Source organism: Aedes aegypti, chromosome 2 (genome assembly GCF_002204515.2).
Source record: "Aedes aegypti strain LVP_AGWG chromosome 2, AaegL5.0 Primary Assembly, whole genome shotgun sequence".
NCBI lineage: Eukaryota > Metazoa > Arthropoda > Insecta > Diptera > Culicidae > Aedes > Aedes aegypti.
This window is the reverse complement of record NC_035108.1, coordinates 133,303,090-133,322,462: the sequence shown is the minus strand read 5'-3', so window position 1 is coordinate 133,322,462 and position 19,373 is coordinate 133,303,090. Positions and strand designations below refer to the sequence as shown.

The window sequence follows — 19,373 nt, the reverse complement described above, 5'->3', positions numbered from 1 at the left end:
ACCAGCCTCCGCAGAGCGAATCCTCTGCTCTACAGTCAACTCATGGCGGCACGCCATAGGTGCTATAATTGTGGTATAATCTGAATGACAGCCGCAATTACTGCATTCCAGCACTCGGCATACCAACACATAGCACATCGAGTGGCATGCACCTCGATGCACTTAGAGTTACATAATTACCAGGAGAACATAAATGAACTAACGAGTCTCTAACCAAACCGCCTTTCAACACATCAGAATTGTAGTGTGCTGCGCTTGGTTCACAAAAATTCTGAAAGCGCGCGCTAGAGTAGTTTCAACACATGCGCTGCTCGGTGTTACGCTCGCCATCGGTATCCAAGTTGTAAAACAACTGCTCAGTAACGATGAGTCTCTACAGCTATTTTTACCTTATTATACAGGTGTCTAGATGGTCTACATTGTACGCTCAAAGACGCGCGATCCAGAAGCTACAATTTCGATTCTCGTTTTAAAATTTTGTCTTCACATTAATTATTGTGCTATTTTTGAACAACGTATGTGACGAAGCGCATGAGACGCATTGAGAAATTACCCTAAAAAAAGCGAGGAACCCCAACATAGGTCTCAAAATGTACAGTGCAAGGAATGTGGCTCTTGCACATAAGGCTACAGCACGTACACAGTAACTCTGGATGCACTACGACCTGAAAAGTCTAACAAAATTTCACTCCGAAAAGATCGTTGACCAGCTGGAATTGAACCTCTCTCTGTATGGTCTTTCTGAAAACATGCGCGTTTTCTTCGCGTCTAACTTAGCTGTAGCGCTTGTGATAACTTGCTTTTTTATCTAAAGAGTATAGCCTTTTGTACTTCCCAAATTTTTGTCCATTCGACCTTTTTCGTTATTCGACCTTTCGTCCATTCGACCTTTTTTGTCATTCGACCTTTTGTCCATTCGACCTTTTGTCCATTCGACCTTTTGTCCATTCGACCTTTTGTCCCTTCGGCCTTTTGTCCATTCGACCTTCTGTAATTCGACCTTTTGTCATTCGACCTTTTGTCCTTCGACCTTTTGTCATAGATTCCATAACTGTATTACCGTCGATGGGGGTGACAATGGGTCAAAACGGAAATATATGGTTCATGAAATATTTCAGCAAATAACGCTGATATTACTAAAATATATAATTCATATGTTAGGGAACATATTATTACACGTATTTCATCACAATATACATATTTAATAAATAGTAGTTTTTGTTTACAATATCAATAAACTTATATGTTGAAACAACATAAAATTTACAACATTAAATTTCTCCTGTACAAGGTATCACGCATGGACTTTAACCTCTATCGTTATATTAGTAGAAGGCTGAATGTCTTTTCATTTCACTTCACACGTATTTTCTAGAATCTATTTGATTTTTCCACAAAAATTTCATTTTTTTCGGTACAGTGTCTAAACATAAAAAATGGGGGTGAGATTGGGTCAAGCAAGAACGATAGTAAATGAAATTGCAAGTTCACTTTTTTGACATTATACGGTACCGGGTGTTCTCTTTTTTCATTAAGATGTGTTTATTTTTTCTAAATACAGCATCGCTGAAACATTAAACAAGTCTACTTGAGGATTCTGTCTGAATTTTATTATTTATTTGTGTTTTTATGTTATAGAAACATCTCACGGAAGTACAAATGAGTTGGATCGCTGGAATACCGGGATTATGACGTCAATATCGGCATGGAAGGTATTGATCGTGGAAAGTTGCACCGAAATTTAACTATTTGCGAAGGTTTAAAATAATCACTGTTTCAGTACACCTTTGGGGAAACTGAATAGGCTATATGGAAATGGGGATGAGACTTTGAAGACAATTTGAGGGAAAACACAAGAAAATGTATGTAAACTTGACGATAAATGTTGGGTTTACATATTTTTTCTCATAGCTCTTCAATTTTTATGATATAGTCGTTCTTTTAAGTGGGTTTACATAATTGTGAAACATCTTAGATATATTTCCGTCTTGTTTGCATCGTATTTCATCAATATTTTCCAGCCATGAATGGTTTTGTAATCACATTCTCAAAAACAAGTTATTTCAATTACAGTGACCCAATGTCCCAATGGGGTGAGATTGGGCCATTTTACATTCACTTGTGGTGCCGCTGTGAATAAATATTTTTCTTTAATATTTTGAACAGTTGTTAATGTACCATCAAAGTACATACACACTAAATTTTAAGTTTATTGGAGTTAAATTGCGATAGTTATTCAATAAATAAATCGTACGTATCCCTTTTTGACCCATTCTCAAAATAAATTTCCTTGATATCCCTGGGAATAGAGTATAATCGTACCTGTCACACAATATACGAATGCGAAAACGGCAAGTTTGGCAAAGACAGCTCTCAATTAATAACTGTGGAAGTGCTCATAAGAACACTAAGCTGAGAAGCAAGCTCTGTCCCAGTAAGGACGCAATGCCAAGAAGAAGATTGATTGGATTCTTGAAGAAATTCAAGGAAAAACTCAGAGATTGATCTTCGATAAATGTCAGGAACAATTTACGAAGGAATTCCTTTCTTCCGATGTAACTCAAGGAGAAATTCCCGAAAAAATCTCTGAGAAAACGCATAGAGCAATCCCTGAAAGATATTCTGAAATTCTTAATAATAATCAGATTGAATGCCATGTATACCAGGTCCAAAAACATTACTTTCAAGATGACATTCAGCCAAACGAAAAATTTTGGCAAAACTCAAGGTTTCTGACGTATTAGATAAGTGAAATATGAGTTAGTAATACATTATACACACTAGCGACTACTAATAAATGCATCAGCGTCTTGATATAATATGTGTTTCAAATGTTTGCTGTTCATTAGCTCCTTCCAGGGGCACAATTTCGTGCAAATAAAACATGCAGCGCATAATCTCTCGTTTTTGAAATATATTTTTTTCTAGTGCCTTAGAAGGCGCACTTGAGTGAAATTGATGTTTTAAATTTATCCTATATGCACTGCAAAGCTATCGTTAATAAGCAGCTAAGAAGGATACACACAACTTTGACACAAACTTGAAATCTTGAAATATTACTCAAGTTTCATGAAATAGAAAACTCTTCAACAATGCTTATGATTCGAAGATACGGAGATACGGAGACCGAAGTTAACTAACATAACCTGTTGCAGCTAAAACAATTTTGATGAAATTTGAATGTTCTTTCCCCCAAACTATGCTTTACTTCAAGTGAACCAAAACTTGCAGAACGAACTCAACAGTCAAAAGAGACAAATTTTCCTATCCTCGAAACCCAATCAGCCGCTTAAGGAAAGTTTTCACCGTCGACAAAAACAAACAAAACACCTTGTTAGATTTTATCCGATACAAATTGATTTTATTCTGTACAACAATACAAGTTCTGTTTTCGAAAAAGTTGGAAAACTAGCTTCCTGTCGGAGCCGGACGTAGCCCAGGAACTGTGCAGTTATTCAAGAGAATAACTGCTTTTGGGTGTGGTGGCAGAAGAGTTTACAAGTTTAAATCGCTTCGATAGATGATAGTGGAAACGAAGAACGAGGAGATAGTTTGCAATTAATAGTCTGAGTTTCAGTATTAAAGTTTATGATTCAATAAACACTGCTGGCCACGCGTTTAATTTCAAACCACCCCCCCACTTCCGGCCGCTGAAGCTCTGGTACTGTGTGCATCGAATGGATTTTCTTCTGTTTTATTTTTCCGATTTTCTCCCTCGGTGGTAGCAAATAAAAGCTTTGCTCTCGCCCATTCCTAACAACGGTTTCACTGTCTACTACACGTACATTCATATCTCTGTTTCTAGCTATACTGACTTCTGTGCTACTGCGTTTACTTGGTAACGTGGTTTTTTCTTTGCTTAAGTAGAGAGCAAGGTGGAAATTTAAGCTAACATTAACGAGATAGAGTAGAAGGTAATTAAATATTAAAACGAACATTAAGCTAGCAAAAGTTGGATGGTACACTGAGTTGGACGGGGGAACCGACCACGAGGCGAGTTGGTTTAGTCGTCTCCGCCAGTCATGACTTCCATGAATTCTGAAAACAAAATTGGATATTAGATCTGTTTCGAAATTGAGAGGTATGGTTGATCATTAGGGTGGTTCAAATTATTGCATAAGATTTTCAGCCTTTTTTTGTAATTTGAACTGCCCTTGATAGATCACGCCTTACCATCGAAATCAACGGTTCCGGAACCGTCAGAATCGATTTCCTCGATCATCATGTCCAGATCGTCGTTGGTCAGGTTGTCGTCCAGTTCCTTCAGGATTTCGCGCAACACCTGGGTGGTGATGTAGCCGTTGCCTTCCTTGTCGTACAGACGGAAGGCTTCCTTCAGCTCCTGCTGCATGGCTTCGGCATCCTCCTCAACCAGGAACCGGGCTGCCAGGGTAACGAACTCTTCGAACTCCAGCTCTCCGGAACCGTCAGCGTCCACCTCGTCGATGATTTCCTTGAGCAGCTTGTCGTCCAGCTGGTGACCCAGCATGCTCAGGATGGTGCCCACCATCTGGGTGCCGATGCATCCCTTCTTCTCCTGATCGAACGCGTTGAAGGCGTTTCTCAACACTGTTGGAATGCAGAAGAAAAATGGAACAAGAAAATGAACATTAGTCTGATTTGTGACAATGCGTCTTAATGGAGCTTAATATCGGTACAATTGGCAGTCGCTCGGTATGAAGCGTGAAGTTGCTACAGTAGCAGTGGAGAAAGAGTACTTTGAACGGGATTTTCCCGGCTTAAGGTATTCAATTTGTCTGTGGGTTGCCAGCAAATAAGGGTATGCGATATTTTCCGTAAAATATCGCGGAAATTTCGTAAAATATCCAATTGAATTCCTGAGAAAAGCCAGATTCAAATTTTAAGCCAAAAATATTAAAATTTAGAGGTGGTGAAAGCGACTTGAAGGTGAATTTTCAAGTCATGAAATATGACCTTCAGTGAAGTCTTAATAACTGTTTTATTTTACAACCTATTTTGAATCTCTTAGCATCATTCTCTTCTAAATTTTTGAAAATTTTGTAGAACATCAAATTTGTCCACAATCAAAACTAGTCTTAGTTAAATATAATTTTCTCTATTTTTTCCTTTATCTCGAAAAATATCTCTGCCTTACCCTAACTTCATAAATACTTAACCGATGACAAATCTTTTCACATGCTTTTGAAGCAATTCAAGTACAGTAATACCTCGATATAACGTAACCTCTTTATAACGTAACTCGATGTAACGTAACTTTTTTAGCTCCCATCTATTTTTCCACTTTTTATTTAAAATATGATTTATGAGCTAGATTGAACATTCTTCAAGTTTCAAACACCAACCAATACTAAATCAAAGCAATGCAAGCGTTTGCTATCACTGAATACAGTCATAAATCAATATCGAGTGAGCTATAAGCTCAATTTAAGAACAACATTTTGTCATTGCTGTACATTTGCTTACATCATTCTTCTTTATTTTTGCTGCATTTACGCTCCAACGAAGCCTGCTACTCACTTCAATTTTCTATGAAAACTGTTGTCAAAAAGACTACATCAAACTCAGATTAGACTTGTGGGTCGCCGGGTCACTTTGCTCAATATAAACTTAGAATTACTTGAGGAAAAAAATATTCCTCCAGGAATTTCTCCAAAACATGTCTAAGGAATACCAAATGATTGTGAATTTCTCCACTAGTGTTTTTTCAATATATCTTTGAATTCTACTGTACCTTTGATCAAAAATAACACCAAGTAATTTTTCTATGGATTTTTTTATTACAAAAATATATTCAGGAATTCATTCAAAAACTGAGCCAGTTACCAGAGAATTCTTCTAGAATACTGCCGATAATTCCACCACGTATTCGTTCAGAAACTTTTCGTTGAAAATTCCTCAAGGATAGTTCTTGTTTTCAATGGAGCATTCTTGTGACTTTTTCATGAATTCTGAAAAAATGAGTCCTTGGGACATTAATTCTAAAATTCTGTCAAAAAATTACCAAAAAATTTGTTTTAAGAGTTTTACCACAAACTCCTACAAAGTTATTGAATTTCCATAATTTCCTGCTAAAAATGTTCATGGACTGCTCCACATTAGCTTTTTTTTCTATCTTTATTAACGAGATTTTAAGCCTTGGGCTAGTTCATCTCGGGACCAACGGCTTTACTTCCCTTCCGAAGGAAGTCGTCACTGAAATTTTTAGTGATTCGATCCCAGGTCCTCGGCGTGAGAGGCGTTCATTAACTTGTTTAAAGAGTATTCATGGATTCCTTCAAAGGTTTTTTACTGAATAAATTTCAGTAATGCAGTTGCAGTAATTCTTAGACTGCAATAGAGACGTAAAAATAAAAAAAAAAATAAAATGAAAAGAAATGTATAAAAAAAATTTAACACGGAAAAAATATGTAGTAAATACTGAAAATGCCTGCTAGGTGTATTGTGTATTGTATTGTGTTTTTTCATTTGTTAAAGCTTCTGAAAGGTCCTAAAGCAATCTTTCGTAAGTTTTATAAGAAAAATATTTTTCTAAATTTATAAAAAAAATGCGCTATTCAACTTGTAATTATAAAAAGATGCTTTATAAACTTCGGTTAAACAGTGAAAATGTTATTTTCAGCGAGAAGAATTTTGATATATTATATAGAAAATCATTACCGGGATTACTATTTATTATTCATCCATTTTTCAGTAGTTTCTTAGGCTTTCTGATTTTACCAGAACTTTGTTCGTAAAATCTCTATCAAATTGCTTAAAATATCTCTTGAAGAATTCCGCCAGAGAATTTAAAGAATTAATAAATTATTCAAAAAAATTCTCCAGAAAGGCCCTAATTGTTAGTTTGATTTATCATCCAGTTTTTGACTAATAATTGGTTTTGGATTTTCTGGAATTACGAAGTATTTCTTCAAGAAATAGTACGAACAAATAGTAGTCTCATAGAAATTGTTTTCCAATCCACCAAGTAACATATTACCACAAATTCTTTAAAAAATTGACCAACAGTTTTTCCAACTTTGTCATTGAGATTTTTCCTAAAGTATCTCTTCGGATTTCATTAGCAAATCTTCAGGGAATCTCTCTTAGCTTCTCCAAGGACTGCTTGAAAAATTTGCAGCAGTAATTACGCTGGACTTAATGCAAAAAGCATTAAATAATTTTTCTAAGCATGCCCTCTAAATTCATAATATATTCAAAAATTCCATCAGGTGTTCTTTCAGGTTCTAAATTTTGTTCAAGAGTAATTCGTCAATATTTTCACGGGATTTTTCTACAAATCACTCTTCAAATCACTCCATGTCCATATCCATTTTATATATTAATTTGGAAAAATACCAAATTCATGCCGGAAAATTGAAGAATTCGACATTGATTTTCAGAAACTTTTTGACAAAATTTCTTACGATATACCTAAGGGAAAGGTTTAAACTTTTTTTAATTTACTACAAAAAATCATGTTCATTTACTTAGTCTTTTGTAATGGATAAACATTGGCGTTAAAAATTGCTTTGGAAACCCCAAGCAAGACGGTTCATTTTCGAGACGCCGAGAAGTTTTGCGGTTCGCGATGTGTGAGTAAAAAAAGATATTCGTGTTCAGCCGAGGATGGATTACCAACTGGTGAGCTCGTTTCATTCTTATTGTAACATCTTTCTCGTGAAATCGTTTTTTTAAATATGTAATATTATAACGAACTTTGTATGTTTCGTCACTACAAGTGTCGGCATTATGCCTGTTTTATACAATTTTAATAAACATACAATTTTCTCTTTTTGTCATTATTCAAAACATCTCTTAAGTGGTTTGACATTATGCACGTTAACGTTTTTATTTTAAACTTTCACCAAAAACATCTTGAGACAAAAATGTAAAACTAGCTTTTAGTATAAGTCATATTTTCCTCCTTATCCATGGATCCTCACAGATCTTTTCCTCCCTCACTAATAAACACTCTACCCGTGGTGATTGTGGAGATGCAGAGGTATTTTCGGTCTCTAGAAGCAACGGTCAACATCAACCCTAGAATTCCTTCCCTATCCCAACTGACTGTAAGGACTTGGCCGTCACCGGTATTATCAAAAGGTATATTGAAGATATTTTTCAGAACATTGCCAAAAAGGTCTTATGGTAAAATTAGTAACGTAAAATTTTACTAAATGTTAGAGGAAATTTTTGCATTACTTTGAAAATTTGTTAGTATTTCAGAAATTAGGAACCATAAATAAAGCATATATGCAATTTTTCAAAAAATCCTAGGATTCACCTTTAATCTTTTCATTTTCTTAGATTTTTTTTAGTTTGAAAAGATTTTTGTTTGAAGTTCCTCAAGAAAGTGTCGAAATAGCGAAAGATAAGTGATTATTCAATAATTTTTTTCTAGCGGAGAATGCTTTTTAGATATAAAAAAAAAACAAAAAGTTTATTTTTTATTTTTTGGATTCTCCTTAGCTCTGCTAGAAAGCTGGAATTCCAAATGAATTCAATCCCAGAATATGTATTTTGCCAATATTTGAAAAAATAAAAACTATTGCTGAAGAAAAGTTTTATGGAAGATCGTTACAAAAATAATTATGATTATCTTAATGCAATCGCTCTTCGCCATTCCCAGCTATTTTGCAATATGTTTCTTTACAGTTTACAGTTTCACGTTGAAAGTATGAGCAAATCTCATAATATTTTCGACTAATTTCCAAGAGATTTGTGGCAAAAGTTCTGAAGCCACCCTTCGATATTTCTTGTGGAACTTGATTTAACTAAAATTCTTCATGATACGTCGAAGGGTTTCAACAATTTTGCAACACATTTGTTGGAAATAAGTCAAAGAATTTGTGGAATATCTTAGGAATTTAGAACCAGCCGAGTGGAAGTTTAACAACTACCGAAAAGCTAAACATTACATATAATTTGCAATTGGATTAGATGGAAAAATTGATGTGAAGATTTGCGAAAAAGTTACACGTCTTCTCAGTGAGAATCGAACTCACGACTCCCCGATCTCTAGTTGGGGCGCGTTAACCACGTTTCATAATTAAAAACAAGTATTTATCGAGCAACGGACTCATGTTCCGTAACCGGTCGTTTGAGAACGTCGTGACCCATTGGAAGCCCACACAATAGAAACCTCAGCCAGCGCAGTTGCTGGCTAGTGTAGTGTGCTATTCCTATACCTAAAAAACAATGCGCTCTCGGGCTAGGCATTGGATATATATAGAAAGCGTTGTGTTTGGATGGGCATCTAATTCTTCCAAAAGAGGTGCACTTTGCGAAAAAGAACCACGTGATTATTGAGCTGAAATCGAATTCAGGTTAACTTCTGCGTTCATGAGTCCTCTCATGGCGTAGTGGTAACGCGCCCCAACTAGAGATCGGGGAGTCGTGAGTTCGATTCTCACTGAGAAGACGTGTAACTTTTTCGCAAATCTTCACATCAATTTGTCCATCTAATCCAATTGCAAATTATATGTAATGTTTAGCTTTTCGGTAATTATTTGAATATTTAAATGGGCCATGTTCATTACTAATTCGCGATTCTCTATCAATGATAATACGTTTTCGAGAGTAAAGACCTTATTTCATTCCTTACTTATTTTGCTTGATTGAGAATCGAGAATAACTTATGAAAATTACCTATTTTATTACTTAAATTATATTTTTTGCATTAAACTCGTGTAATTTTGAAATGGCTGCTTCTAGAGAAATGACAAAAAAAATTTTTTTGAAAATCGGCCAAAAGTTGTTCTTACAAAAACTTTTTCATTAAAATTTTCTCCATCATGTAAATTTGTGAATTGAATGAATTGTCTTTATTAACGAGACTTTCAGCCCTTGGATGTAAATTTGTCCCAAACATCTGTTTACTATGAAGATTCTAGGGTAAACCTTTAAAAAATAGAAGAAATGGTTTTTTTGTGCAATTTAAAATTTAAGTTTCATTTGTGATTTTTTATGAAATTTTATAACATATTTTTTCAGTGTATATTTTTTTTCTTATAGTCCAAACGGTTCACTACAACTTCTTCGTAGAACATTTTGCTCAAAAAATCTACAGTTTTAAAGTTGGAATTTTTCATATAAATTGCATGCAAAAAATTATAGGCCGTTTTCAAAAGTTCTTCTTGAGTCAAAATGATCAACTTTTTATGAAAAGCACTTATCCTATCATACCAAAAACATGTGCAAAATTTAATCCAAATCGAAGACTGTCGAGCACGATTTTTATTTTCTTTTTGACTCATTCTGGATGGAATTCGTCTCTTGTGTTTTAAGTAATTTTTGTCCATTTTGCAAATAATTTTATCAACCATTAAATGAATTTTAGTTAATGTATAAATTTCTTTAGTTCATTCTTAGTAAGGCACCGTCAACAAATTACTTTATGATCTAGGGGGAAGGGGCTCATACAAAAATTTAGTATTAGAATAATGTATTTTTTTTTTATTCTTATCATCCAAAATTCTAGGGGGATCTGGATGATTCTGGGGAGGGCCAGAACTGGCTGCGACGTGTTTATTTGAGGAGAAATTTCAGGAAAGTCTTCAGAACAGTCGAAGTAATGAGAGTATAATTTGTTTGATAAATGTTACAGCGTATTCCAAAAAACTTTCTTGATATGAAAATAATGTTTGTTGTGACATAATTACATAACCATCCTAGATTTGATCAGATCGATTTCAGGCAGCAAACGATATTTTTTAGCGCTACAACACAAATTTTGGAGTATTACAGATTGAGATCTCAGTAAACGAATTCGATTCGAAGGAAGAATATGTAATCTGTCGTCCATGTGAGCACTCGCTTTCTAATTAATGGATCATTAAAATAACCAAAATGGCCGCTATGGAAAGCATAGATAGTCTTGTGTGTTTGACAGAACAGCAATGCTGTCACAATGTTAAATCTCATATACAGTGGCGCCTTTGTTTTGATGCGGTGATCACTGACAAAAACAACCTTCAATGATCCATTGTCTGACTGTCTCTTTGCGGAGACTGCTGGTCTGCAGCAAACTGTGTTTGCATGTGTGGCGCGCAAAGCAAGGCACATGCCAAGCATGATAATAATGCCGAGAAACGAACGTTTTGTGTCTGTTCTTTTTTTCTAGGGTCCCTTTCTATCTGATCCGCTGCGTGTCTGCTGATCGAATGAATCAACTCTCGCTTGTATGCGCCCGCATTCACATAACACGCATGACTTTCATTGTTCGTGAAAAATGATGAGTCAATAGAGAAAAAAAAAATATACATGCTATCCTATTTTGGTGCTGATCACTGTGTGTCACCATGTGTTAAATTTGTTGACACTCTCTTATTCAGGTCAGGAAACATAAGCAAATATGTTGCATTTTCTGTTCAATGTTAGCGACCAAAGGGGAATTAAATGAATCAATATATTATAATATAGTTGCTTAGGACTATATTACCAGAAAAAAAGAACGGTTTTACCAATTGAAAGAAAAAACATAAATTACCCGAATTCATTATATCGTTGTCGTCTTTGAGGGTTAATGATCTCTAACGCTCTCTCGCCAAGTAGCAGGTGAAAGAGCAAATATCAACATTAGACTGGCCCACTTTAGTATGGGAGAAAAATAAAGTTGTTTAATTCCACGGGGCACCCGCCAGGATTATTCTTTAGGGTTAGAGGAAGACTTCCTGAAAGTTTCAGCTCATTTGGTCGTTCCATGAGCTGGCACAATTAAATTGAAGTTAATATGGGATTTTCAGCTCCAACATATAGGAAACAGCACATCATCTCCTGTTTGAGTCAGGAAAATTGTTGATCGCGTTCAATTGAACCCAGAATGTCAAAAACACTACTTGATACTATAGCAAACAATATTGTAGTAGGTGGTATGATGATTGAAATTGATAAAGTTGGTGTTTTAACTATCTGAAGTAGATTTGCGATATTGCTTAGTATTCCTTCAACTTAGCTGGGTGGTAGCCACTAAGCGCATCATAGCCACCTATGACGCTGGGCGAGCTGCGGCACAAGGTGCATGCACATGTGTGATTGTACGGGATTGCTGATCTAAGCCTAACTTTCAACAACTGAAAGCTTAATAAAAATGAGCTTAAATCCAAATACAACCTTCGGCAACTATGTTCATTCAGGTATCAACTAGTGAATTTGTCATTCTGGGCTCAATTGAATGCGATTAACTAGTGTACGAGACGAAACAGTGACATAGGGTGAATTTCCAATATATTTGAGACGAATATTCCATACAAACTTTGAATTGAATGCGCCAGCTGGGGGAACAACCAAATGAGTTGAAATTTTGAGAGAGCTTTTTTCTTACTCTAAGGCACATATCTAGGGGGAGCCCCGTTGAATTTTACAACTTTTTTGTTTGAGGGCCAGTCTAATCAACATTCATAGGGCTCTCCGATTGCAATGTGCCACGAACTGTTACCGTTCGCGAATTGTTACACACTCTGAATATGGGTCATTTGGTTGATTCAGATTAAATTCCAAACTCTGAAACTGAACACAAGCCCGTGTCCCGAAAAACTGGAGAGACTCGGGAGGGGATCAATCATTTATCTGGATAGGGAATCCCAAGATTAAAGAAACGAATATTCTTTTTCGTCCGTGAAATAAATGGAATTTATGCTGGACATCTTAGATCATTGTTTGTAGTCTATTGTCAACACAAAATTTTCAATTTATGGTCAGATCTCAGATCCCTTTAAACCCTCGTGCTTTAGAAACAGACCCGAAGACACTCAAAAGTTAAGGGTGTGTGTGTGTTTATTGTCCAATATGGTCCAAATGGACATTCTGAATTCGTATCGAGCCAACGAAACTTTTCTATATTTCGTCTCGTTTTGCTATTAGGTATCAGTGTTAGATATTCCGAGCACCTTTTCGTTTTGTATCGATATGAAAAACAAATGCATATCGCATACCCTTACCAGCAAAGGCAAACAACGAAGGGAGCAGCAGAAGTAGAGCAGAGATTTGAAGCGCTTGGAAAAATCCAAATGGCCAGCACGTTCCGAGCTTGATGAGATATTAATAGAGGTGCCAATTTCATTACTGCAGTTGTCGAGCAGTGCAGTAGCGGGCTTGCTGCTGCTTGGATGGGGTGCATAATTTGAAGATGAATTGCGCTATTTGGTTGTGGAATATTGCTATCCGGAGAAACCGAGAAGCGCTGACACGGGATTGTTATTGAAAGCGGTTGTGATTATAGGTATTTCGTGTTTCGATTGTGGGTTTTGATTTTAATTTTATGAAAATTGAATTCCATGGATTTCCATATATGTACTTACTACTGATATTTTTCAGGAATTCAGTCATGTATAACATTATAAATTAATTCAAAAGCTTCATCAGAAGTTCCAGTAAGGATGTTTACAGGATCTACTGCAGGAATTAAGTTTATAAAGAATTGCTGTATCCAATGCCGTTATCAAAAACATCATAGCACTTCTAGTTTTTGAGATATTGGCTGTTGAAAATGCAAAATTTGACTATTTTAGCCAATTTGTATGGAAGTTTTTCAGCTTGTATGGCAATTCATTTGCTTCATTTGCCACAGAATTTAAACTTCAAGTGTATAACAATACTTATCAACTAGACTCATAATATTTTTGATGCTCAAAAGTTATTTTTTGATGTTTTTAAAAGGGGTTGTATTTTGCCATATAAGAGAAACAAAGAATTTTGTATGGAGACTGCAAGCATGTATAAAAAGCGATTTAATCTTAATTTAATCGGGCTATTTCAAACAAATTATATCTGAAATAAAAGTTTAAGTCCTATTTTGCATACTAGGTTGATTAGATCACAAAAAAGTTTGATAAATCATACCTTGGATGTCATGTAAACATCGATAAAACCAGTGTTTTATACAACTTTGGCGACCTGTAGCTAAACATTGTGACGTGCTGGAACATTTCTAAGAACGGCATCAGATTCAGCAACTCCAAATCTACTGAAGAAACATAATTCGATCCTTGAAACACGCAAAAATGTCATTCTTGTTACGCTGTGTGATGGAAGCCGTAATAATTCATTCAGAGAATAATATTCCTCCATAAATTGATGACTTCGAATAGTTCAACAGTTGTTTCCATCAAAAATAGTGGCACGTTTTAAGTTTTCCTCACTTATACGAAAAAGTTTTTACGAATATCTCATCTTCCTTGAACTAGAAAAACGCATAAACGCTGTCTTGCCACCGCTCACGTCGCTCAGAAGCGGTAAAACTTCCCTAAACAGATGATAAAGCAGGAAAAACCCAGTAGCAGTGCTCCAAATAACGACCGGCCATAATTTTGCAGAACAAAGCAATCTAAGCACCGACAAAACAACGGAAAAGCAACATCGGTCTATGTCCTTACAGTCACTTTTCCTCTTGAATAGTAGGTAGTACTAGGAGGGTTCTCATCCTGCAAGTCATCTCCGGCTCGGTCCGTTTGCGTTTGGGGGCCCATGAAAAATGATTCCGACACGAACCGGACCGGATGACGGCAAACTCAACCGAGCGGTTGGAGTGAGTTGCGCTTCTGGACAACGTCAAGGCACAGTGGCCGCATAAATCCCCTAATATTGAAAGTCTAAAAGCTGTTTTTTATATTTGTATTATTGATTTCTATATTACTGAACGATGTTCCGTTTGCATTCTGTTCCATAATTTTGTCCTTATTTTAGCCAAATCAATTCAGTTTTGAGTGTGTTACTTTAATTTTACTATTTTATTTGAAAAAATCTAAATTTTTGCTTGGTTCAATTTTTTGAAAATTTGAAATTTATGTTTGTTCCATTATTTTATTATTTCATTCAAACTTTACTTTGATCATCTAGCGAAGTTGGAAAATTATCGTTTTCATTTTATTTAGGATACTTCATAGGTTTTGTCGGACCTTTGAATGAAGACATCCCACTGTGCAACGGGAAGGAGGACTGCGTCGGAAAACCTCCCGTTTGCATGCAACAGTCAGTGTTTTTAAATAACATATTGTATTCATAAATGTTGATCAAATTTCCAGCCAACGGTAAAGGACGATGAACACCAGGATTGTTTTTTTTTTTTCCTTTTTTTCGTTTGATACAATGATCTGCCACTTGCGCTGTGCCTTAATGGCGACACGGAAGCTCCAGGATTCAAACCGAGAGGAAACATGAATCCCCTTCATTTTGCTTTGCAGCGATTTTCTCGGGTTCGGTCCCCGTGCGAAGCAGCGGAAACGGAACAAGATAAAGTTCACATTTCGGACAGCGTGATGGCACTATTATAAAAGTGTGCTTTTTTGCCTACGGTGGTAACGTTCAAGGGAAATGAGATTACAGGGGATAGGCAAAATGATTGAGATAGGCAAAATTTTGCCCAAATTCAAATGCTTATAACTTTATGAAAAATGGATGAAATTGGATGCATCTGGAAGCAGTCGACGGCAAATTTGGTCCAGTTTTAGGAACTTCCTTGGCCATGCATATTGGCCACTGGACACCGGAGATGTTCCGGATTTTCTGAGGTCATGTCCAAATGTCATTTTTTCTGTCGCTTGTATTTTTGTGCGGTGTAAAGTTCGATAGATGTTTGCAATTTTCCTAGAAACTAGAACTAATGGGCATCAAACTTCATGATTTTTAAAGGTTATGCTTTCCGAAGCATTTCCAGCATCACCGGCTGCCATGACCACTTTATAGTAGGTTCCAGGTGCCCCGGGGAATGTGGCCGATTCGGAACATGTCCGTTCATCTGTTTAGAATCACATTCTACCATAAACAGTAAGATTTATGTGACTTGGAAAATGGCGATCATTTTCAGAACCACATGATGTAATAACCACTCTATAGTAGATTCCAGGGGCTCCTAGAGATGTGGCCAATTCGAAACATGACCTCATCCCCCAGGGCCCATGGAACCTACTATACAGTGGTCGTATAAATAAGTTGCGCTGTAAATACTTCTATTAGCATCACCTTCAAAAATCTTGATGTTTATACCCATATTGATGTGTTTTCGGGCATGTTTTGAATTGGCCACATCCCCCGGGCACCTGGAACCTACTATAAAGTGGTCATGGCAGCCGGTGATGCTGGAAATGCTTCGGAAAGCATAACCTTTGAAAATCATGAAGTTAGATGCCCATATTGATATGGTTCCGGATATGTTCCTAATTGACCACTTCCCCCGGGGTACCTGGAACCTTCTATAGAGTGATCTGTGCATCTAATGGTTCTGAATACGCTGCAGGAAACATCATTTTTAAGGTTGCTGTCCGCTTGGATATAGCTCCGGATAATATTTACATGATTTGAAATACAAACATGACTGACCATGCTTTCCGGAACCAGTTTTACGGAAATGGTCATATTTCTGAAGATTTCCAACCAATCTTAATGCGTCCAGTGGCATTCAACTTCCTATTAGTTCTAGTTTCTAGGAAAATTGCAAACATCTATCTAACTTTACACCGCACAAAAATACAAGCGACAGAAAAAATGACATTTGGACATGACCTCAGAAAATCCGGAACATCTCCGGTGTCCAGTGGCCAATATGCATGGCCAAGGAAGTTCCTAAAACTGGACCAAATTTGCCGTCGACTGCTTCCAGATGCATCCAATTTCATCCATTTTTCATAAAGTTATAAGCATTTGAAATTGGGAAAAATTTTGCCTATCTCAATCATTTTGCCTATCCCCTGTATTTGTGGAACAGCGCGTTGAAATTCATTAAAATAGCAACGTCTACTGGTATTCTAAAAGACTAGGCAAGGCGTATAAAATATCATATGCTCACTTCTACAAATAATGATAAATGCGAGAAAGGCAGAAAACTATCACACCTGATCCCACTTCAACGTCGTCCACCAATTGTTAAGGAGAAAGAATTGTTCTCCTGTGGCAAACGGGATTTTATATCATGAATGAGAAAAGAAGTGGTAAAAATCGATTGTGCCGGTATCAGAGCAGCGAGCGTGGTATTGCTAGTGAGAAAAATAGGGCATTCAGGTGTAACATCCTGGAAGCAATAATGTGCTGACATTCCTTTCCGAGCTGGTGGTTTGTGTCTTAAACAATTGCTAGGTATTCTTGTTCGAGTTCGACTACATGAACAATTTAGGTCAACCGGAGTAGTGGAAAACAAACCGGAAAATGTTTCAGTTTGCATTTCATATTTTCGTTATTATTTTTCTTCTGCATTAAATGTCTTCTTCTTCTTCTTTCTGGCGTTACGTTCCTATTGGGACAGAGCCTGCTTCTCAGCTTAGTGTTCTTATGAGCACTTCCACAGTTATTAACTGAGAGCTTACTATGCCAATGACCATTTTCCATCCGAAACAAGGAAAATTCACTCAGTAAAATTTATTAAGTTCCTTGAGAAATTTTTGGTTGCATGGTTCGAAATTTCAGCTCAATTTTTATCCGAATATCTGAATATATCAGAAGATAACTTCGAATGATAATTAGTTGATAAACAATTCAATCCATAATAATCAAAAAAGAGAAATGTGTTTTTCATGTGTATCGCGTGAGGCAAGACAAGTCGACTTAGATGACAAATGACAGATGACTTGCTTGCATTTAAGCTCAGCTCGTCACGGTTCATCCGACACGCAATCAAAATGTTACTCTATCAAATAATCTGAAAAGACCCCATTCGAATAAATTTTCAACCAAAATGTCATACACCAAACATCATATGCTTCTTAAAGCAATTCAATTCTTTTTGACCAGATGATCGACGAAATGTCCATTCGACCAAATTTACTTTCGACTTTATGTCATTCAACTAAAAGTCATTGGATCAAACGTCATTGATTATGGAAATACAACTGAGAGAGCTGGCCAAAACCATGTCGATATGTTTTGCGCAACTGCTGGCACTATGTTTTAAACAATTGCTATCAGAATTTTGGAAGTAAATTATTCAAGCGTTGCTAGAGGAATTTCACGTAGAGTTAAATGGCATATGTTTTTTGGCCGAACACCCAAGAACATCTCAGAAAACAAAATAACTACAAGAATTTACAACATTGGTGAAGGTATTGGTATCCTGGATCTAAGAGGGGCTTCTGTTGAAGTTCCAAGGATTTTTTTTACGGAACTATTGCCTTAATCAATAACAAAATATTTGTAGGAATTGTTTTAAACGAATCTATGACTAAAGGCATTTGGCCGAATGACGTTTGGTCGAATGACGTTTAGTCGAAAGATCATTTGGTCGAACGGACATTTTGTCCATTGGACTTTTGGTCGAAAATAATTTAGTTGAGAAGCACATGGCATTTGGTAAGGGCATTTGAATAGGGATTTTAATTAAAGATTGTTTTAAAGATTGACATTTTGTCCTTAACCCCAGTAGCTCCATTCATTACCACAAGAATGCCACATGGGGGTGGCCCATTTTGCATGAAAACGTTTCTCATAAAGACGTTTGGCATAATGGACGTTTTTCATAAAGCAGTTTCATACAAGAACAGGTTGCATTTTAAAAAAGGCATTCAATTTTCATTAAGCCAAATGTCCATTATGCCAAACGTCCTTATGCGAAACGTCTTTACGCGACATGTCCCATCCCCGAGATGAAAAGCGTATAAAATAGACGGCAATTTTGATGCACTATATCAGAAGCGTTTCGTTAATTTAATGGCCGTAATATTAAACGTTTAAACGTGCATTTCATGCAGACAATTCTAGGAGACCAAATAGCTCTATGCCCGTTCCAAGTCTGATCCTCGTATTTCAAATGTTTACCCAAGTTCGAACGCTTTTAGATCTGAAAATCTGACAAGTTTTCGTACACTCACGCTGGGTATTATTGGATAAAAATTAGCAGTTAATGGAGAACGATAAAATAATGAAACAATAATAAATTCAACAATACTTGATATTTTTATTACTAAACAAAAACGAAGCAATAATAACGAAAATAATTGGAACTCTTTTTTTTTCCAAACAATGATGATATTTTGAAGTTTATTTGGAACAACAAGAAAAAATCAACATTTATGAACTTGGGAAGACTTATTTTTATTATTTATCGGGTGAAATGAAACGGTCCGTCTTTCTATCCAGCAAAGGCTTGCATAGACAGCAGTACATATATTAACCTAGTTAATAACGTAAGATACAAATAATTATCATTCAGAATGATTCACGAATGACTGCTGATGAAAAGTATGCTTAAAATAGATCTAATATCATCCATTATGCAAAAAAAAATCGTCGGGTTACCTTTATTTATTTGACCAAACGATTCTACAAATCATTAGAAAATAGTCTTCAGACCAAGTGTCATTTGATGAAACGTTTTGAAGTCGACCAAATGTTATTCGACCATATGTCATTCGACCAAATGTTATTCGAAGAAATGTCCTAAAGTCGTTTAAAACATTTCTCTGCAAAATCCGTGTTAATTATTGTGGTAG

The 19,373-nt window shown here is 36.1% G+C and overlaps 1 protein-coding gene across 3 annotated transcripts in view; it reads right to left on the bottom strand.

The window, feature by feature from the left end:
- Nucleotides 1-3,334: 3,334 nt before the first annotated feature.
- Nucleotides 3,335-19,373, bottom strand: part of LOC5568132 (troponin C) — a 56,911-nt gene continuing 40,872 nt past the window's right edge. For all 3 annotated transcript variants that reach the window (XM_001652023.2, XM_001652021.2, XM_021842438.1), the window contains 2 exons: nucleotides 4,174-4,569; nucleotides 3,335-4,038 (listed from right to left, as the gene is read on the bottom strand). In XM_001652023.2, coding sequence (XP_001652073.1) covers nucleotides 4,004-4,038; nucleotides 4,174-4,569 — 431 coding nt within the window. In that variant the 3' untranslated portion in view covers nucleotides 3,335-4,003. The remainder of the gene's footprint in view (nucleotides 4,039-4,173; nucleotides 4,570-19,373) is intronic.